Raw genomic sequence first — 22,808 nt, 5'->3', positions numbered from 1 at the left:
TTTTAAAAAATGCAACAGCTTTCAAGACATCTAGGAAGATGGACGTTTACTAGAAGAATTTCAAGGAAATCCTTTGCATAATTGGTAGATAAGATTGAAAAATATATATATCATGATTTAGTAAGTGTAGCCAGTGATATACTTCTTCCCGGTAGAACAGCAAATCTCAGCTCTGGCAATCATTAAAACCATGTACAGAAGTAAATTGACTTAGTTCCACTCTTTCAAATGTCTGTACCATGAAATATTTAAGCAAGATATTTCTAAAAAACAAAGCAGATTGAATCACATTGTTTTTTCTAAAATGGTATTCTATCTTTATTGTTGTTTGGTTGCTAAGTCGTTTCTGACTCTTGTTCGACCTCATGGATTGTAGCCCATCATACTCCTCTGTCCATGGGATCTTTCTGGGCAAGAATAGTGGAGTGGGTTGCCATTTCCTTCTCCACGGGATCTTCCTGGCCCAGGGATTGAACTCATATCTCCTGCATTGACAAGTGGATTCTTTACCACTGAGCCACCTGGGAAGCCATTTTATCTTCACCTCATCCTATTTTAAGTTGTTTTTGTTTTATAGTATTCATTTTTGCACTATCATGCTTGTATTTAATGTATATACATTCCTACATGTGTCTGTGCATACATTTATATTTGAGAGTGCAGTGCCCACATTTTATACTGAGAGGATGTGCCATCAAAAAGTTTGGAGACCACTGTTCTGGAAGGTCTCCCCTAACCCTCCTCTGTGCACCAGTAACAGTAACAGGGCCCTGGCCAAACTTGTCAGTCACCATTTTGCTTGTCTGCTTTCTCTTTGACTTCTTAGAAGAGACCATTTAGTGAAGTTTTATTATGTTTGACGCAACATCCACGGGACCCATAATAGTGAATGGGACACTTATGGTCCTTGCTTTCCAGAAGCTTTGGCAGTAGTAGGGATGACAAATGCTGAGAAGTTATAAATGCTCAAAGGAAATCCAGAAGATAGTGAGATTAGTCATATGTGAAATTCTTAAGGCCACAGGAATTGAAAAGGGTAGTGTGGCTAAAGAAAAATGAGATTCCATAAAAGTGATGATCAGAACTTTCTAAAAAAGATTCCTAAGTTCTTAGCAATGAACTCTATTGAATCCCATGTAAGGACTCAGTATTTCTTTGTAATTATTAATAAATGGGTTAAACCATTTTAAAAGGGACCTCAAATTGATGGCTCCAAATTTTCTTTGAGTCACACAATGGTTTTTGAGTTTTAAAATTTAAAAATAAAAAATTATTCTCTCATTTGCCATTTAACTAATTCATACTGTTTTAAACCTGTATGCTTACCCATTTGCATTATCTGCATGAATGCTAAGTACATTTGTCCCTGTTACCTTATGTAAAAGATAAAAATACTCCATACTCCATTAATAGTAATTTGTTGACCATTATAAAGTAATTTATCTTGAGTTCTATTAGTCATTAATGTTCAAACTATTGTGTCTAAAAGACTATATGGATATTTTTAGTTCTTAGTATAATACTTAAAATCTGTTTGAGCATTATTTGTAAAGTTCGCAATATATAGATTGCTATAATAATAATTAAAAAATTTTGACAAGTACATTTGTAATTTATCAAGTACCAATTATCATTTAAGGCCCATATGATGGAAATGGACCTTAAATTTTTTTTTTTAATTAAAATAATTCGTTGCCTTTTTATCCTTGGTCATCTTTTCTGCCACCAAGACAATAACTTAGAAAAGTTATTGAAAAGCTTACTGAAATTTAAATGTAAATTTTTCTTTTTTTCTTTGGAGTTTTCTTTATTCCTATAATACAGAAAGTCCCTTACATACAAACTTTCAACTTGCAAACTTTCAAAGATGCAAACATACGTTTGCCTGTGTGAATCCTCTGCAAGTGGTTGTGCTTTTGTGTACTTTACAGTACTGGATATAGAGTACAGTAGTGAAGTATCTTTATTGGAGGCCCAGGATGTCTGGAAGCAAGCATAAAAGCAATGGTGATGTAGCTGATACTACGGTACTTTTCAAGGTACTGTATGGTAAGATTAAAAATGTTTTCTTTATTTTTATGTATTTGTTTTTTTAATATATTATTTGTGTGAGAACTACTATAAACCTAGTACAGTACAGTAGTATGTAGCCAATTGTGTTAGTTGGGTACCTGAGCTAATTTTGTTGGACTTAATGAACAAAACTTGGACTTAACAATGTGCTCCTGGAATGGAACTCATTCGTATGTAGGGGACTTACTATACACTTCTGAGATTGCATCAGAAATTAAACTGCATGTTTTAATTGTGCCATATTACCGTGGGATAAAAGGGAAGAAATAATAAGTAGAGTGGATAATTTGCAAAGATAAGGTGCTGGTTATATTTAGGGTTATAGTTATTTTTTCTTTACATTGAGTTTGTCCTTTAGGAATGTTTGGGCCAACACAAAAGGCCTAAGCAGCAGCTGTTACCCCAGTAAGTAGTACATTAGAGTCTTCAGGAAAGGAAGACAGTACTTAAATCTTGGTCAAAAAGAGAGTATGCTGTATGGCTCAGGAAACTCAAACAGGGGCTCTGTATCAACCTAGAGGGGTGGGATGGAAAGGGAGATGAGAGGGAGGTTCAAAAGGGAGGGGATAATACCTATGACTGATTCATGTTGAGGTTTGACAGAAAACAACAAAATTCTGTAAAGCAATTATCCTTCAATTAAAAAATAAATTAATTTTAAAAAAAGAGAGAGAGAGAGAAATGAAAGCGCTCTCTTTTTACTCCCAAGTTAGTAGCAAGTAACTGGCTGTATTTTATTTACCCTTTATCTGACCTGGCCAGGGCAAAGCTCAAGTTTTATTTTCTTAAAGCCTCAGAGGAGCCTTTTCTGGAAACTGCATGGCTATTTCAAAGTTGGGGGGGGGGAAGTTTCTGTGGAAATTTATGAAAAGAAAGCATTTTTCTTAACTTCCTTCTCAAAACCCATGATTGATGGAACGTGGTTTGGAAACATATTTTGAAAACAGTGGCAAGAGATGAGACTAGAAAGGTAAGCAAGGGACAGTGCCTTGAGGCCTTATAAGGAGTTTGGATTTCATTCTCAATGCAGTAAGTAGCCATTGAGGATATCAGCTGACAAGTGAGGAATAGTTCTGCAAGCCACAATGAAATTTGTGAATCTGCTACAGGTTTCCTCAATTTAGAATCTGAAATAAGATCCTTTCCCTCTCTTTGCTGCATAATGAAATCTTCATCCCTCAAGATAAAGTTTAAGCTTCCCTTCTCCAGTGAAGGAGGTTGTTTAAGAGAGGTTGGTACTGGAATTAGATATTTTAGTGGAGGAGTTGGACCCTTGAGTGAATAGTTTGTTCAAGGTAGACCCTGAAGAAAGGAAAGAATGCAGAGAAACAGTACAGGCAGTAGAGAACATGAACAAATAGATTGAGGAATAGCATATGTGTATATGTAAAATATACACAACATAAAATTGATCATTTTAGCCATTTTTAAGTGTACAGTTCTCTAGTATCAGTACATTCACATTGTTTTACCACCATCACCACTATCCATGTCTAGAATTTCTTTTGTTTTTCCTAACTGAAATTCTGTACCTATTTAATATACCCATTTAATACTTGCAGAAATATTTTGTTCACGATACATGACAACCACAGTGCTAGAACCCTATCAGTGGACATCATCATGGTTGTTGTGTAGTTGCTCAGTCGTGTCTGACTCTTTGCAACCCCATGGACTGCAGCACGCCAGGCTTCCCTGTCCTTCACCATCTTCTGGAGCTTGCTCAAACCCATGTCCATTGAGTCAGTGATGCCATCCAGCCATCTCGTACTCTTTCATCCCCTTCTCCTCCTGCCTTCAGGCTTTCTGGCAGATGAAAGAGATGCAGGTAAAGAACACTAAACTGCTAGAGTAAGGGCGTTTGTAAAGAGTGACTCCGTCGTGAGATGCGTAAGGCAGAAGGATACGGAGCGACTGAACAGAGAAGAGAATCGGGCACCTGTTATTTGCCCAGCATGATATTAAGTGCTTGGTATATGTTCTTTAATGAAGCATAGCTAAGAATGGATTCGTTCAGGAATTTAGAGTAAGAAAGGTAGCTAGCTGGTGGCAATACTGGAATTGTAGAACTTGAAATCTCAGAATTAACTTCTTGATGAAGTGATGTGACTTACAGGAAATATGTAGCTCATCCAGTCTAGAGTTGTTACTTGGTATTCAAGTGGAATCCAAAGAAGTTCTGTAAAAATAATGGCCATAATGAAAGAAGAAACACCATATTTATCAATTAACTTTGTTCCTGCTTTGAATTTAGATAATATCGATGATGTGGGATTAGTACAAAGCAAAATTAGATGAAAAGCATGCCTTTATCTTAAAGAGTGGAGCATGATAGGGGAAATGCTGAAATATTACCAACCTAAAATTGTGTTTACTGCTGAACTGTGTATGTGAACAGATGAAATGACTGGTGTGATGCAGGAAATCTATAGGTGAGGTCAAACAAACTATAAATTGGGGCATGAGGATCAATTCCATAATTTAGGCTCATAAGGAATGGCTTTCTAATCCAAGATTAAATGTTTTTAACCAGAAGAGCATTGTTAAAGTCATATAACACTTCAGATACAAGGTTTCTTCTCCTAAATTGCATACCTAAAATATACAAACTATTCCTATCCACATGCCGTTAGAGAGAGGTATAACTTCTCATCATAGTCTTCCAAAGTAGAAGAATATTAATAGAATTGAGCTAAAACCCAGAATGAGCAACAGTTTAACCTACGATTGTATTGTCGTCCATCAGGAAACCCTGGTTTGGGGGACTGTCTAATGATACTGTGTGGTTGGGACTTTAAGTGACTAAATAATTAATATAAAAAATGAATTAAAAGGGGCTTCCCTTGTGGCTCAGCTGGTAAAGAATCCACCTGCAATGTGGGAGACCTGGGTTCAATCTCTGGGTTGGGAGGATCCCCTGGAGATGGGAAAGGCTACCCACTCCAGTATTCTGGCCTGGAGAATCCCATGGACTGTATAGTCCATGGGGTTGCAAAGAGTCGGACACGACTGAGCAACTTTCACAGACATACATACATATATTAAGAGGCTTCCCTGGTGGCTCAGTGGTAAGGAGTCCATGTGCCAATACAGAGTACATGGATTTGATCCCTGGTCTGGGAAAATCCCACATGCCACAGGACAGCTGAGCCCGTGCACCACAGCTGCTTAGCCAGAGCACTAGAGCCTGTGAGCCACAACTGTGGAGCCCAGGTGCTGCAGCTACTGAAGCTCTTGTGCCTAGAACCCATGCTCCACAAGAGAGACCACTGTGGTGAGAGGCCGCAACTAGGGAGTGGCCCCTGCTTGCTGCAGCTGAAGGAGGCCTGCGCACAGCAACAAAGACCCAGCAGAGCCCAAGAGTAAATAAATAAATCTTTAAATATATATTAAAATTGTTTTAATTTAAAAGAATAGAGATTGAGGGATAATTGGTTTGTTTTGAAGATCTGTATAAAAATAGTTTGGGACAGAATATTCAAGAAACTAGATTTAGAGACTTCCCTGGTGGTCCAGTGGTTAACAGTTAATGCTTCTAATGCAGGGGAGGGGGGAGGTTCAGTCGTTAGTTGAGGAAGACCCCACATACTGCATGGCATGGCCACAAAGAAACAAAACATCCCCCACGATTTCCTTAGCATGCATTCAAGAACTTATAGGCTTCACTTCATTAAGATTCAGAGACATACAAAATGGAAATTACACATCATTTGATTGGGCTTTTTAATTATAGTTTTTTTTAAGTCAATGAGGAAATCATTTTAATAACAAATTGATTTTATTAGATGATTATTAGAGTACTAAAGTGTGCAAAATAGATTAAGATTCATATTTCATTCTATGAAAATGGAGATTGTCTCCCAGTTAAATATCATTGGAGAATCAATTTGAGGATTTTACTCCTTAGTTAATAACTGAAAGTAAGAAGTACTTTAATTATTTTTTCCAACTTCTTGTTCTGTTTGAACAAAGTGAAATACTAACTTTCACTTGGTATAGTTGTCCTGTTTTTATACTGCCAAAATATATTTATCAGTAAATAATTATTTAAGCCAACTTTGCCATTAGTACATGGAAGTTTTCAATTATATGTTAGATGATATGCTGCTGCTGCTGCTGCTGCTGCATCACTTCAGTCGTGTCCGACTCTGTGCGACCCCATAGACAGCAGCCCACCAGGCTTCTCCAGGCAAGAACACTGGCGTGGGTTGCCATTTCCTTCTCCAATGCATGAAAGTGAAAAGTCAAAGTGAAGTTGCTCAGTCGTTTCTGACTCTAGCGACCCCGTGGACTGCAGCCTACCAGGCTCCTCCGTCCATAGGATTTTCTAGGCAAAAGTACTGGAGTGGGGTGCCATTGCCTTCTCCGAGATGATATGCTAGGTAGCTATAAACCAGATTACTGGGACAGGAGCTTCCCTGGTGGTCCAATGGTTAAGACTCTGCACTTCCACCGCAGAGGGCATGGGTTTAATCCCTGGTCAGAGAACTAAGATCCTGTGCTGCACAGCTTGGCCAGAAAAAAAAAAGCAAGGTCAGACAACTTCGTTCCCGCCCCTCTCCCCTCTTTTTTAGACATTATAAATTAGTAAATTTTAATTCAAGAAGCACAGGTTACATGGTAAAATTTTTGTTTTAGATCATTTACATTAGAAATGGTAAGCTATTGAAAATACTAGCAGCCTTTAATAAAAAGTAAACTAAGTTTAATATAGTGATAAAGCAAGCGGTTATGAAATACCTTGTGACTGGGAGAACTTTCTGACTTCCTTACTCAACAGAATTTGTAAAGAAATAACGACTCTACGAGGAGGAGAAGCCTGATAGCAGGGTGACAGCCCACTAAGTCTTTGTGCGTGCATATTAAGTTGCTTCAAAGTCTTTAATACATAACTAAAGTGAATAACTGAGTTGGTTAGCCTGGAGTTTAGATATTTTTCAAGACTGATGTCAATGACAAATAATCTTATTAATTAACTACATTAAACATTAATTTGAAAGAACCTTTTAAATATATTGTTATAAACATCATTGTTCACAAATGGACATTGTGTGGGGAGCTAATTAGGTTACTTTTTAATTTTTCAAGATTTTTTAAAAAATCACAGGAAACAAATACAATGAACCAGTAATTATCTCTACTATTGATGATGAGAAAGGCAATAGATAATATCAAAAATCTTTGGTTTTTTTTAATTATTGGATAATTTATATACAGTAAAATTCACCCTCTTTAGGGTACAGTTGTGAGTTTTGACAATGCATACAGTCATATAACCAGCACAACAATGCAGATATGAAACATTCCCATCACCTTTGGCAATTCTGTTGTACCCTTTTGTAATCAAATCAGTTCTTCCACCCTCCTGCAACCTTGGATCTAGTTTTTGTCCCTGTGTGCTTCAGTACTTTGGCCACCTGATGCGAATAACTGACTCATTTGAAAAGATCCTGATGCTGGGAAAGATGGAAGGCGGGTGGAGAAGGGGATGACAGAGGATGAGATGGTTGGATGGCATCACTGACTCAATGGACATGAGTTTGGGTAACATCTGGGAGTTGGTGATGGACAGGGAGGCCTCACGTGCTGCAGTCCATGGAGTCGCAAGGAGTCGGACACAACTGAGTAACTGAAATGAACTGTGCTTGCCTTTTCCAGAATGTCATATGGAATCTTAAATGTGTGGCATTTATTTATTATTTTTGGCTTCAGTGGGTCTTGCTTGCTGCGTGTGGGCTTTCTCTAATTGTGGGTGAGCAGGGCCTACTCTAAGTTCTTGTGTGTGGGCTTCTCATAGACTCAAGGCACCTGGGCTTCAATAGTTGCAGCACATGGGCTTGGTAGTTGTGGCTCTTGGGATCTAGAGCACGGGCTCAGTAGTTGTGACCCGTGGGTTTAGTTGCTCTGTGGCTTGTGAAATCTTGTGGACCAGGATTGAACCCATATCTTCTGTATTGGCAAGGGATTCTTACTCACCGTGCCACCAGGGAAGTCCTCTAGTGTTTTAAGTTGGCTTCCTTACTAACACACATGCAAGTATCCTTAGCTCATTTCTTGAGGGTTGTAAAGACAGATTTACCACAGTTTGCTTATTTATTCACTAATTGAAGGTCAATTGTGTATTTTCCAGCTTTTGGTAGTTATGAATAAAGCCTCTGTAAATATTCATGTACACATGTGTTGCCGATTCACATTGATATATGGGAAAAACCATCCCAATATTGTAAAGTAATTATCCTCCAATTAAAAGAAATAAAATTTTCATTTGCATGTTTCTGTTAATGTAAGTATTAGTTTCACTTGGGTAAGTACCTAGGCGTGTCATTGCTGGGTCATATGGAAGTGCTGGTTTAACTTTATAAGAAACGGCCATGGCTGCTCGGAGAAGGCAGTGGCACCCCACTCCAGTACTCTTGCCTAGAAAATTCCATGGACAGAAGGGCCTGGTGGGCTGCAGTCCATGGGGTCGCTAGGAGTCGGACACGACTGAGCGACTTCACTTTATTTTTTCAATTTCATACATTGGAGAGGGAAATGGCAACCCACTCCTGTGTTCTTGCCTGGAGAATCCTAGGGACGGTGGAGCCTGGTGGGCTGCCGTCTATGGGGTCGCACAGAGTCAGACACGACTGAAGCGACTTAGCAGCAGCAGCCACGGCTGCTAGTGAGTAGCTTAAATTTAGTCACTAGTTTGTGGTAGATGCCGAATATAATTTCAGATTATCTGTTGTGAACAATAAGAGTCAATGATATTTTGTTTAAAACTGTAATTATCACTTCTAGCTGCAAGTCAATGGCACCCCACCCCAGTACTCTTGCCTGGAAAATCCCATGGATGGAGCAGCCTGGTAGGCTGCTGACCATGGGGTCGCTAAGAGTCGGAAACGACTGAGCGGCTTCACTTTCACTTTTCGCTTTCATGCATTGGAGAAGGAAATGGCAACCCACTCCAGTACTCTTGCCTAGAAAATTCCATGGACAGAAGGGCCTGGTGGGCTGCAGTCCATGGGGTCGCTAGGAGTCGGACACGACTGAGCGACTTCACTTTATTTTTTCAATTTCATACATTGGAGAGGGAAATGGCAACCCACTCCTGTGTTCTTGCCTGGAGAATCCCAGGGACGGGGGAGCCTGGTGGGCCGCCGTCTCTGGGGTCGCACAGAGTCGGACACGACTGAAGCGACTTAGCAGCAGCAGCAGCTACAAGTCTTATTGTGGTTTTTACTATATAGATTCAAACATGAATTTTATTATATCTTTATTGTGCAAAAGAGAATTGAATTTCTTAAAGGTTATTATTTTACTAGTGTTACTGGCCAAGATTTTTAATCTGTTAAACCTAGGTTTCTCTTCTGCAGAATGGTAATTATTACTCCATACCTTACCTATACTATTTATTCCTTTTGCAGAAGAGCATTCTCTTTTGTAAAATATTGATAAATTATTACTACCTCACAGTGAGGATTTAATGAAATGCTGCATGGAAGGTGCTTACCAGAGCACCAGGCACAAAGTAAAGGTTAGCTATAAAAAAAGAAAAGGTGTTTGTTTGAAAACCAAACCTAAGATTATAATTTAAATATGGCTATCAAAATTCAGCAAGCACAAAATTGGAGCATTTTATGACAGGGAAACATTCTGCTTTTTGCATTACTGAAATTTGCCAAGGCTAAGTGATCTTTGGTATCAAATATAAAGAGTTTTCCTGACACAGTGAATTTTAAACAGACAGGTGAAGTTTGTGAAGGACATAAAAGGCAATTCTGATGTCTTCTCTTTGACTCCTTTTCTCCATGTTGTAATTGTCTATTCATCCCTAATATGCAGGTTTCTTTTATTAAGAATTAAGTTGATAAGTCTACTTCCCGATGAGCCTTATCTGAGTGTGTAATACATAGTTCCCTCATACCACACCTTGAGTGTTTCCTACCTGCCCTGATATTAAGCAGTTCCTAAGCAAGTGCAATTGAGTCAGAGCTTTAGGCTGCCACTGAGTATCAAGTCTCTGCCCCAGCAGTTCTCCAAATGTGGTTCCTGTAGTGTAGTCCCAGACCAACAGTGTCAGCATCACCTGGGAGCTTGTTAGAAGTGCAGATTCTGGGGTTGAATTCAACTGAGATAGGACCAGGCAGTGTGAGTTTTAAAATTCCATCCAGGTGATCTGGTGTGTGAGAACCACTGCATCTGGACACAGTAAAGGAGGGTTTTGGAAACACTTCTTTCAACTGTGAGAGTGATGTCTATAGCCTGTTACTTCATTGTAATTTTATACATATTTTAATTGACACTTTCTGATTTTTCAGGGCTATGAGAAATTTTGAAAGTACTGGTAAATGATATAAACTTATAAAGATGTATAAAAATAAGTAAACAGTGCTCTGAAATCACATAAAACTTGGTTTCCTTAGGAAATTTATGAGTAGTAGTTATTCACTCTGCACCAAGGTCAGTGAACTATGCTAAAATAGAAAGTCTTCAGTGGCAAAATAGCATTTGAGATCTTTCAAAATGACATTTTAACATCTTAAGCCTGTGAATCCTGAATCTGTAAACCTCTTTGGTCCAGTGCATGGACCCAGTTCAAGTGGAAACAAACTGTTTTCATGTTGGCTTTTTTAGAGCATTACTAATAGTTCAGGAATTAGCCAGTTTATAAACTGTCCTATTCCCAAGTGTATTTCTAGTGCATTTTATGCTCCTATGAGCTTTCATTGTTGTTTACTGTAATAAATAGACATCTCTCCATCCTCATATACTTGGTCTTTTGAAGAACACTGCAGCAACCCTCCTCTGGGGAGGAGTGGCATATTATGCATGAGGTTGTCCGTGAGCAGTGAGGTTTGAGAAGGTCCTGAAGTAAGCAGTGCATCATCAGAGCTCCCGGCTGACCTGTGGCTGCGAGAGGCTTCAGAGCCGGGAGTGAGATTTTATCACATGAACTTTAAAAGAGTAAAGCCAAATATTTTCTTATCAAACCAAAGTAGACTAATTTTCAGTATATATGAAATGATGTCCACTGATGACGGTAAGTAGTTTCATTTTCTAGTGTGTCTTTTCTCTTTTTTTCTTTTTTCTCCCCTCGGTTTATGTGGGTCATTTTACAACAGGATGCTTAAAGGGCATGAAAGTTGCAGAGTTTGGTTTAAGTTAAGAATAAGATTCACATTATTTTTCAACTTTAACATTAAAATATGTGCTCTATTTATGGTTTCTGCTTCTTCCAGGAGGCTGTTTCTGGGTTAGCAAAATACAAGTTTAATAGTTCTCTTTCTCTGACTCATTCTTACTAACATTAGAAATTTGAAAATTTAGTCACTGACGGGAGGATGCAGAGAAAGAAAATCAGAGTTTTCTCTTTTTTTCTTTCATTTCTGGTGTGAGCAAAGCTAAGAAATATTTGCTACTAAACATTTTCAAGTACTACTGCACAGAATACTGTTCTGTTCAAGCAAACAAATCATCCACCATCCCAGTCTTCTTGTTTTAGCAGAGTTCAGAAGAGTGAATATTACCTGCTTTTCAATATGAGATAGCAAATAGAGACAGGCATGGAAGTATTTTTGTTGTTGTTAGTGGTATTCAGCCATCGTTTTTCTCCTCCAATATTCTGGAGTGTATTAATGAAAAATTGATTCTTTCAAAGAGGAATGAAACTCTATGTGGTAGAAATGTAATCATGTGACAGGAAATTTCTGCTAAAAATATTTTTTAAAACTGAGATGGGTTTAATTCTGTGATGCTATTTTCCCACTGTCTGCATGGATCTATTAACCTTCCTGAGGAATGTCTACACTGCTGTCTACACTGTTAAATAAAATGAACTGAACCTTAAAACAGGTAGTCTTCATAGTTTATCAGGATTCTTTTCCTTGCGGTGTCACTCTTTCCTTCTTTAGGCCTTGGGGGGGTGGAGGGGCAGCGGGGAGGGAGTTGCACCGAGTATGGAAGTCCAAGGGTGGGGCTGGTCACAGTTCTGCAGCCAGGAAGCTGAAGCTCCCTCCTGCAGCTGCACAGTCTTGGCTGGCTCTTTTCCCAGGTTCTAGTAGTTGCTAGAGATTGAGTAACCCACTTCATGTCTGCCTTGGCTCCCTCCATTATCCAGGAAGAAGCCTCAGTTCCTTTGCAGAGGTTCTACTCTTCTTGCATAAAGTTTAAAGTTTTTGTGATCTCCACATGGTTTACCATCACACTCTAAACATGAATTTTTTTTTTTTTAAAGCAGCAAAAGGGAAGTATTTCCTTTCTTGGTTAGTGAATTCTTTCTTTCTCTGACACAACATCTGTTTCTTCTCATTACACCTTCAAATAGTTAAGGATCATTGGAGAGAAGTGCTACTCGAATTTTCTGCTCTAATGGACAACTCCCTATAGTGAGGGGCCACTATAAGTGTGAGTTTTAGAAGTTCCTTTTATGGTTTTTAAACTGAAAAGACAATAATGTAGTGCTTTCTGCCCACACCACTGGTTATGTTATTGCTATTAAGTTGTTCAAGAAAAAATTTGAGTATGTGCATTTAGTGTACATATTATTTGTAAAAGTTTTATCTTTTTTTAATGGCTTGAAGAAACTTTCCTTTTTAAAAACTTTTGCTTGTAGACAAACACATGAAAACTGAAGAGAAAAATGGAACATGAAGAATGATTCAATGGGAAGTATTTGTCAGTCTTTGCAGGAATGATAATATGGTTTTCATTCAAATGATATGTAAATTAAATTATAATTCAAGATTAAGATTTAAACCTGTACCCCAGTGTTCATCACAACACTGTTTACAATAGCCAGGACATGGAAGCAACCTAGGTGTAAACTGACAGATGAATGGATAAAGAAGTTTGGAATATTAGTCAGCCATTAAAAGGAACTGATGAGGTGGATGAACTTAGAGTGTATTATACAGAGTGAAGTCAGAAAGTTCTAATGAGGAGGATGAACCTAAGAGCCTGTTATACAGAGTGAAGTCTATTAAAAGAAAGAGAAAGACAAATATCATATATTAGTGCATATGTATGGAATCTAGAAAGATGGTACTGAAGAACTCATCTGTAGGGGAGTAGTAGAGATGCAGACAGAGAGAAAGAGTTGTGGACAGGGTGGGACGAATTGAGAGAGTAGCATTGGAACATATACATTACCATATGTAAAATTAGATAGCCAGTGGAAGCTTCCTGTAATATACAGAGAGCTCAAATCTGGTGCTCTGTGACAACCCAGAAGGGTTGGATGGGGTAGAAGGTGGGAGGGAGGTTCAAGAGGGAGAGAATATACATATACCTATGGCTGTTATATTCATGTTAATATATGGCAGAAACAAACACAATCCTCCAATTAAAAATAAATAAGTTAAAAAAATAAAAAGGGAGATAGGAGTCAAAGTCTGAGGGTCTTGATAAGGGTCAGATTTGGGGTGTAGGTTGGGGGATATAGAACTGGGACTCCTGGCAGTGGCAGCGCTATGTGGGGACCAAAACACTTTGTGAAAAACCACTTAATGTTGTGACAGGCTTTTTTGTTTTGTAAGGGTAAAGCTACAATTCTGAGGTGGCGGTAGTAGGGAAATGGTTTGAGGGGAGTGGGAAGGGAGCTGGCTCAGAAACATAGCCAAGATCTAACATTAGGGAGAAGGCGATGGCACCCCACTCCAGTACTCTTGCCTGGAAAATCCCATGGATGGAGGAGCCTGATGGGCGCAGTCCATGGGGTCGCGAAGAGTCGGACACGACTGAGCGACTTCACTTTCACTTTTCACTTTCATGCATTGGAGAAGGAAATGGCAACCCACTCCAATGTTCTTGCCTGGAGAATCCCAGGGACGGGGGAGCCTGGTGGGCTGGCATCTATGGGGTCACACAGAATCGGACACGACTGAAGCGACTTAGCAGTAGCAAATAACACAAATTGTCGTCTTCTCTCTATGTCTCACTAACTGATATTTCTACCATTTGATGGACTGTCTCTCACTTTCAAACTACTTCCTCTATGTTAACAAATTTTAATTAAGAAAAAGCAGCAAAAAAAAAAAAAAAAGAAAAGAAAAAGCAGCACTTTGGGGCAGTAAGTACTGAGAAAGCATGAGCTTTCCTTGTTCCTCCCTCTATTCCCCCAAATATGCTATTAAGGTGAAGTCTACAAGCTTGACAGCCTGCCAGGGCTAAGCAGAAAGAGGGCTTAATCAGTAAGCTAGAAGAAGCCAGCTAATATTTTACCTTGTGTCCTCCTCATCCTTTTTTGTTTGCTTTTTAATTGTAATTTCTCTTTGTTATTTCCTAGTCTTCAGCAGAAACTGGGAGAATTAGAGGAGGTGGCTATATCCATGTTTTTTAGAAAATTAATATGGGGACAGGAAAAGACCTTTCGAGAAGTAGTTTACAATGTTAAGAAGCAATTAACAAAGCATAATAGACATTCTGTATGTGTAGGTGTTGCTTGTCATATGTCAAGCAGTATACTTCCCATTTCTTTAATCCCCATAGCAGCACTATATGAGACTGGCATTGTGATTATATCTATTTTATAAACAAGGAAAGTGGTGCTTAGGCAGGTTGAGAAATTTGTTCAAGATCACATGGCTAACATGTGATGGAACCAGGAGGCAAATCAGAATTTCATGCTACAGCTCATCCTCTTAGCTCCTGTGCTACTGGGCCAGGAGTTTGAGGCAACAAGCAACAACCAGGGAGGGTTTGAGGAAGTTTCCCCAGGAGGACTCCAAAACGTAGGGAGAAAGGGAACTTTTTGCTTTTATGCAGAATGAGAACTTATGTGTTAAAGAGGAGTGTTGGGCTCTTCAAGAGCTAGGAACCTGGACACATTTGAGTTTAAGACAGACATCAGAAAAATACCTTTAATTTTCTTATGGAACCTATGAAAGTGAAAGTGTTGGTTGCTCAGTCATGTCTGACTCTTTGTGACCTCATGGATGTTGCCTTGCTATGCTCTTCTGTTCATGGAATTCTCCAGGCAGGAATGCTGGAGTGGGCGGTCATGCCCTTCTCCAAGGGATCCTGCCAACCCAGGGATCAAACCTGGATCTCCTGCATTGCAGATGGATTCTTTATCATCTAAGCCACCAGGTAAGCCCCATGGATCCTATATTCACCTTTTATTCAACATAAACTTGTGAGGAGAGTTTCGGGGGAGAGGGAGAATGTTTTGAGTTTGATGCTTACTGCTAATAGAGCAAATGGACTTAACTAATGTAAAACATTTTTAGCAAATATACAATTTTCTGATGTATTTAGTTGTAGCAGATATTTCTCATATTCTGGGTATTATAATCCTAGAATATGAAATTATAATTATATTTCTATATGTAATTATGTTACTCTATATATAGACTATATATAATTATATGCAGAATATTAATATACAGAATATATAATTATATTATAATTCCAACATCTCCTGGAGTAATATTAATATAACCAGCTTGGAAAAGACTAGGATTAAAAATAAATTCTCTACCCCACTTAGAACTCCCTAAAATCCAGTCTACAGATAGGCTGGCGTAGATCTAGTGAGGTACAGTTGTCCCTAGGTATCTGCAGGGGACTTCCTGCAAATACCAAAATCCAGGGATACGCAAGTCCCTTATATCAAATGGCATAGTACAATAAGCACTCAGGACGCACAGCTTCTGTGTTCTAGGATACAGACAGCTGGACTGTACTTTCACTCTGTTTCTCAGTTTATCTGAGTATCTGTCTCTTCTTGAGGGAGATTTTCATTTCTTCCACTTTCAGCTGCATAAAACTGAGTATTATCTCTACTTGAGGTGAGATTTCATTTGTTTTGCTTTTAGCTGTTTCAGAAAAGACTGTTAATTCAAGCACTGAAATAAAGGACTGTGTTAGTTATTCCAACTATCAAATTCAACCAGGTTCAAGTCACTGTGATCTGAAATTGGTGGTAATTTCAATTGGTGGGGTTGTTTTTAAGAAAGGGATTTAAAGTCTTTTTTTATGAAGAGTGTATAACAAGTGTGCAGAAAGTTCGGAAAGTTGAGAGACAAAATCATCTATTGTTTCACCATCCCCAAAGTTCAGTTCGGTTCAGTCGCTCAGTCGTGTCTGCTCTTTGTGACCCCAGTCGCCTGCAGCACGACAGGCATCCCTGTCTATCACCATATCCTGGAGCTTGCTCAAACTCATGTCCATCGAGTCAGTGATGCCATCCAACCATCTCATCCTCTGTCATCCCCTTCTCCTCCTGCCTTCAATCTTTCCCAGCATCAGGGTCTTTTGTAGTGAGTCAGCTCTTTGCATCGGGTGGCCAAAGTATTGGAGCTTCAGCTTCACCATCAGTCCTTCCAATGAATATTCAGGACTGATTTCCTTTAGAATTGACTGGTTTGATCTCCTTGCAATCCAAAGGACTCTCAAGAGTCTTCTCCAATACCGCAGTTGAAAAACATCAATTCTTCCACGCTTAACTTTCTTTATAGTCCAACTCTCACATCCACACATGACTACTGGAAAAACCATAGCTTTGACTAGATGGACCTTTGTTGGCAAAGTAATGTCTCTGCTTTTTAATATGCTGTCTAAGTTGGTCATAGTGTTTCTTCCAAGGAGCAAGTGTCTTTTAATTTCATGGCTGCAGTCACCATCTGCAGTGATTCTGGAGCCCAAGAAAATAAAGTCTGTCACTGTTTCCATTGTTTTCCCATCTATTTTCCATCAAGTGATGGGACCAGAGGCCATGATCTTCGTTTTTTTAATGTTGAGTTTGAAGCCAGCTTTTTCACTCTCCTGTTTCATTCATCACAAGGTTCTTTAGTTCCTCTTTGCTTTCTGCCGTAAGGGTGGTGTCATCTGCATATCTGAGGTCATTGATGTTTCTCCTGGCAATCTTGATTCCAGCTTTAGTTTCATCCAGCCTGGCATTTCACATGATGTACTCTGCATATAAGTTAAATGAGCAGTGTGACAATATACAGCCTTGCTGTACTCCTTTCCCAATTTGGAACCAGTCTGTTGTTCCATGTCCAGTTCTAACTGTTGCTTCTTAACCTGCATACAGATTTCTCAGGAGGCAGATAAGGTGGTCTGGTATTCCCATCTCTTTAAGAATTTTCCATAGTTTGTTGTGATCCACACAGTCAAAGGCTTTGGAGTAGTCAATACAAAAATCCCCAGAGTACTTTCATATTAATAGGTATTCAGTGTGCTAGGCCTATTGGTAAGCAGTGGGGGTACATAAGAAAGCACAACAAGTGATGATCTGTGCTCTCTTGGAGCAAATGGACCACCAAACATACAAACAAAAAAATACAAGATGGGAAAATAGGACTGTGTGCATAATGGGCTGTGGGAGCACACGATTTGGGGTGCTCTCAAATTGTAGAATTAAGAAGTCAACTTCATGGAATGGGGAAATATGAGGGAAGGCATATTTAAAGGATTCTAGGCAGAAGGAGGGCTTCCGTTTTGGCTCAGCTGGTAAAGAATCCGCCTGCAATGTGGGAGACCTGGGTTCGATCCCTGGGTTGGGAAGACCCCCTGGAGAAAGGAAAGGCGAAATGTGCAAAGTTTCCAGAAGAGAAACCACAAGGTCTCTCATGTTATGTGACACATAAGCAGTTTGGTATGGCCTCATTTTAGACTGTGGGGAGGAAAGCTGACTGAAGAAGGTACAGATGGTGAAGTTTCCAATATCATGTCCTGTTTCTGCTTAATGTAAAGATCACTTAATATAAAGTGGGGACAAATGGAATGACAGTATTGCGTGTTTACATGGATTCAAATATGTATAATTGTAACATAATAAAGATAAAAATTTGTTTAAAATTAAGAAAAGAAAGATTTAAACCTGAACAATTTTCCTTAGACACTGGAATACCATTCATTCATAAAATAAAAAGGATTTTTCCTGGATGCTTACCACTCTATTAGTTTTCTTTACTCTGTACTATTTCATATATATAAAATCAAAGCTAATTAAAAAAATTATTTTTAAAATTTTACTTTGACTGTGCTGGGTCTTTGTTGCTCCACGGGCCTTTCTCTGGTTGTGGAGAGCAGGGGCTACGCTTTAGTTGCAGCGTGCAGGTTTCTCGTTGTGGTGGCTTCTCTTGCTGTGGAGCAAGGGCTCTACGGTGTGCAGGCCTCAGTAGTTGCAGCACCTGGGCTCTAAGAGCACAGGCTCAGTAGTTGTGGTGGGCTTAGTTGCTCTGCAGCATGTGGGGTCCTCCTGGATCAGGGGTGGAACCCGTGTCTTCTGCATTACCACTGAGCCAGCAGGGAAGTCCAGGAAGCTAATTAAAAAAAAAAAAAACACATTTATTTTTAGTTTGCTGTACTGAGTCTTACTTGTGACATGTGGGATCTAGTTCCCTGATCAGGGATTGAACCTGGACCCCCTGCATGGGGAGCAGAGAGTCTTCGCTACTGGACCACTAGGGAAGCCCACAAATTTTTATTGGTCTGAAATATATTTTTGAAGGTCTTCACTCTGATTTAAATACATTTTCTAACTTATTCCTTCCCACAGTCCCTGTTAAGCCCTGTTCAGATCAGACCCTTCTAAGGATTTTTCCTCTGCTAATTGACCCAAGATCTGTAGTTTTTAAGTCATATCTTGAAGCAGGCCACAGGAAAGTGCCTCTGAGAAGAAAAATAATGTTAGTCATGGAAGCTGGTCATTCTGCATGGTGGTGTTTATAACTTAGCCTGGGGAAAAACTCTCTTTCTTCTCATAAAAAAACCCCTAAACCTTTGTAGCCCAGTTATCTCCATATCATTATGTAGTAACCATTACTTCTTATGCTCAAGCCTAAAACTAGTCTTCTTGAATCTTTTTTTCCCTCTCCCTAGTCTGTCAATCCAGTCTGTCAATCAGTCTTGCTTTGAAAGATATCAAACTTTCCCTTAGATTATTAACCTCTTGAACTCTGTTCTCCGCCCAGCAGCCTGAGTACTCCTTTAAAAACAGAAAGCACTCCATCACTCTTCTTGAAACTAAGACATTCAGAGAATAGTTTGCATGAAGAAAATTGTGGCAAGATGAAGAGAAACTATTTAAGGTATTTTGCTAAGTTCCAAGGGTGTACTCCCTTCCCTTTTTTGTTTTTCTTTTTTCCCCCTCCTCTGTTTAAGACATTTAGCTCTTTGAAATTCTCCCCTTAGGAAAATGATAGGAAAAGAAAGGAGATAGAATAAAATGTAGCAGTTTAGAAATGTTTCCTCTTCAACAGTTCTTGTAAAACTTGATTTGAAAGGGTCGAAAACCAGTAAAAGCAGTGATTGTGCATGACAGGTGTCATGGTATAGGTTAAAAAAAAATGTGTGTGTGGAGAATAGAAAAGGAGGGGCAACTGACTGTTCTTTTGACTCAGGGAAATTTCCTCAAAAATGGTGACATTGAAACTAGATTAATGTGTTTAAAGATAGACTATTGAGCTAAGGGAACCGATATGCAAAATCATACAGACATGAAAAGAGGTATAGTGTGTTACAGGAATGGAGAAGATCAGAATGTGGATAGAACATTAGGGGTGCATGACTGTGAGTAGGCAGATATGAAGCCTTTACAGGCTTATGTCTGATGATTAAGGGTCCTGTTTGGAAACAATGGAGAGTTTTTCCTATAGATCTTTCAGTACTATTGTAGAATTTTAAACAAGAGCGTAATAAGATTGGTTTCACCACTGAGTGAATAAACTTTTTCTTTGTAGTTAGACATAACTAAATATGACTTATGTAATACAGTTTTAAAATTCAGAATTAGAGAAATGGTTATATTTGATAAATTGGATTATTTTTCTTCCTAACTTCCTTCCTCTATCAACCAAAAAATACATACAAGGAATAAAAGATAAGCTAGATCAGTATTTGCTTTTTAAGTTTTGCATGACTTGGAACAATCCCCCACAGTGTTAGAAGCTAAACACAATGCTGTTGTGCTCCTGGTCTAGAATTGTAGCCTGGGGAAAAATATGAGGCCTGCTGGTCTGATTACACAGCCAGGAATAAGGAAAGCAAATATTGACATAAGCTGTTAAGCATTAAAATTTTAGTCAAATGATGTTTATGTTAATATTTGTCTTAAAAGAGTATCAAGATAAAAAGAGTTGGAATAGATCACAGATTGTCACCATGCCCTTTTTGGAAAACCACCTACCTTGTCAGATTTTTTAAAAAACTGTCAGTAATCGAAGTCTGCATCTACCTGTGATCTGTGCCTGAGCAATAAAGCACTAGAGCAGTAAAAATTTCTGAACTTAGTTTTCAGAGACCATTAGGCTGGAATGTTTTGGGTGCTGGAAACCAGGTTTAGAGAAATCAAGTTCAGAAAAAGAAACCAGAAAAGCAGATACAAAATGAATGAAAATCAAACTAGGTCAGGAAAGATTTGCTTATGAAAAGGATGTATCTTCCCCTTTGTGTAGAGAAATAGTACTCCAGTCTTGGTTGCTGTAATTGACATTGTGAAAAACAATTCTGTTTGGTTTTAGCAACATCCTTGTCAAACCTTATGAAACATTTTGGCCAGTTTGATTTTCGTCTTCTCTCTGGACCTGCAGATAAATTTATTGTGAATAAATGGAAAATAGTTTGGCAGTGGGTAAAAAGGAAGAGGAAAAGCCAAGATTCTGGTTAATTTATAAACCAGACATCTTGAATAAATGAGCTGGCTATAGCTCTTAGGAGAAAAACCATCTTTTGCCCTTCAGGTTCATTTCTTACATCTGTTTTTATTTCTTCAGAGTTTATGAAGTCAAAAAAATTTTTTAATTTTGTTATTTTCAGAAGTCTCTTCTTCCATAGCGAAGTTTGCCATACTCTCCATCAGCCAGAAATAATCTCCTTCTGGATTTTCAAGTTAGCTTTTCATGTAAACCCAGCGGGTGTCTTTTTTTTTTTTTTTTCAGTACTGGGTTCTAAAATGAGATAATCTTTATCAACCAGATGTTGAAGAGGGCCTCATGCTCAACACATAAGTTTTGGCTATGACTTACACAGGAGTCAATTGATGCTGCAAGCCTAAACCAGTTTTATTAAAATTTTAGTCTTCATGGAATCCACGTTTTGTGATATAAATTTGGTGGAACTTCAGCTCAACAGCTTAAAATCATGAAATATATTTCATACAGCTTCCACTGAATATACTAATTTGATCCAAGCCTGTTACCAGGACACCAGGAATGGTGGTTCTCAACCTTGACGGCACATTGGAATCACCTTGGAAGCTTTAAAACACATTTATACCTGGGTTCCAACCCCTAGAGTTTGTGATTTCATTGGCTTGGGATTCAGCCAAGGTATTATAGTTTTCTTTTCTAAAGCTCCACAGGTGATTCATGGTTGAGCAGCACTGACCAAAAAGCATGACCTGTTGGCTTATTAATTCACATGCAGTAGATTCCTGGGGAAGATAGTTTTTGTGAAAAATAGGAAGGCAACTGCAACTGAATTACAAGGATGCTGGGCATGTGGGATTTAGACCAATAACAAACCAAAGATTATACCTTGTAACATTGTTAATTTACCAAATACATCCCAGGGTCATCTGTAACCCCAAATGTGCTAGATCAATTGTGCCACCAGTGAGTTTCCTGAAACCTAGAGGTTTTTCCTTGCCTGGGATCACATTGCTAGCTGGGGATGGAACCAAGATTAATTCTGGAAAATGATAGTACGAATGTATTATAACATAGTGCTATAATAATAGTGTCATAATATCATAACAATAGTGTTATAATATCAATAATAGTGTTATCATATAATATCATAACATTTATAGTACTAATTTGTGGTTTGTTGCCTTGATTATTTAGGTCAAGTTCTGCAAACCTTTTCTTTAAAGGGCCAGATAATAAATATTTTGGGCTGTGCAGGCCATATGGTTTCTGTTATAGATACTTAACTCTGTCAACCTAGCAAAAAGCATCATAGACAGTATACACAAGAAGGAGTGTGGCTGTATTCCAATAAAACTTTATTAACTCTTAACTTTTACTTCCAACCCACAGTTTTAATCAGTCTTCAGGTAGGGAAAAATGTTGGCCTGTATTCCATTTATGAAGAAGAAATACACTTTGGGCCTTTGAAGTCTGTAGCAAGTTGTGATTGCTGGATTTAGTAGAATTTTTGAATGGAATAGAGACGTGATTCCCTGAGGTCATTTATTATTATCTTAATTTCTTAGAGTAGATACCAAGACTTTATTTAAAAACTCAAAATATTTCTTAAACTTGGTCTTGTGACAAATAGGGGGTCATTAATGATTTAAAGGGTATGTTTAGTTTCTCAGATCAATATTTCACTTCATTTGGATTTAAGATCACTGTAGTGCTTGTATGTCGTTAATGGAATCTTTGGCTAAGCAGATTGAATACTAATGAGTCCTCATAGCCCCGGAAATACTGGAAATACAGCTCCAAATCATGAGCTTATTTCCAGTGCAAAATACAAACAAGCCTGACAGCAGGGCCATGAGTTGTAGAGGAAAGAACACTGACCTCGGAATCAAAAACCTTGTTGTGACTCTTGGATTTATCACTGTTTACTAACCTTACTTTCTTCAACCATAATATGCAGATATCTGTCCTACATACGTTTTATGGATGCTGAAGGTGAAGACTGCTGTTACTTTTCACATGATATGACATATGTGGAAGTGCCTTATTGCCTTACTTTCTTCAACCATAATATGCAGATATCTGTCCTACATACGTTTTATGGATGCTGAAGGTGAAGACTGCTGTTACTTTTCACATGGTATGACATATGTGGAA

General features: G+C 38.6%; 1 protein-coding gene across 8 annotated transcripts in view; it reads left to right on the top strand.

The window, feature by feature from the left end:
* FGD4 (FYVE, RhoGEF and PH domain containing 4) overlaps positions 1-22,808 on the top strand; it is a 244,327-nt gene that overhangs the window by 110,921 nt on the left and 110,598 nt on the right. Inside the window, exon 1 of one of the 8 annotated variants that reach the window (XM_061417425.1) lies at positions 9,170-11,098. The exons of 5 other annotated variants lie outside the window; for them this stretch is intronic. In XM_061417425.1, coding sequence (XP_061273409.1) covers positions 11,008-11,098 — 91 coding nt within the window. In that variant the 5' untranslated portion in view covers positions 9,170-11,007. Of the gene's footprint in view, positions 1-9,169; positions 11,099-15,206; positions 19,095-19,152; positions 22,792-22,808 lie in introns of those variants that run through there. 2 more of the 8 variants (XM_061417430.1, XM_061417424.1) reach the window with 2 other exon arrangements.

The sequence above is a fragment of the Bos javanicus genome, chromosome 5, assembly GCF_032452875.1.
Source record: "Bos javanicus breed banteng chromosome 5, ARS-OSU_banteng_1.0, whole genome shotgun sequence".
Classification (NCBI taxonomy): domain Eukaryota; kingdom Metazoa; phylum Chordata; class Mammalia; order Artiodactyla; family Bovidae; genus Bos; species Bos javanicus.
The sequence above is the reverse complement of the archived record's forward strand: the minus strand, read 5'-3'. Positions and strand labels throughout refer to the sequence as shown.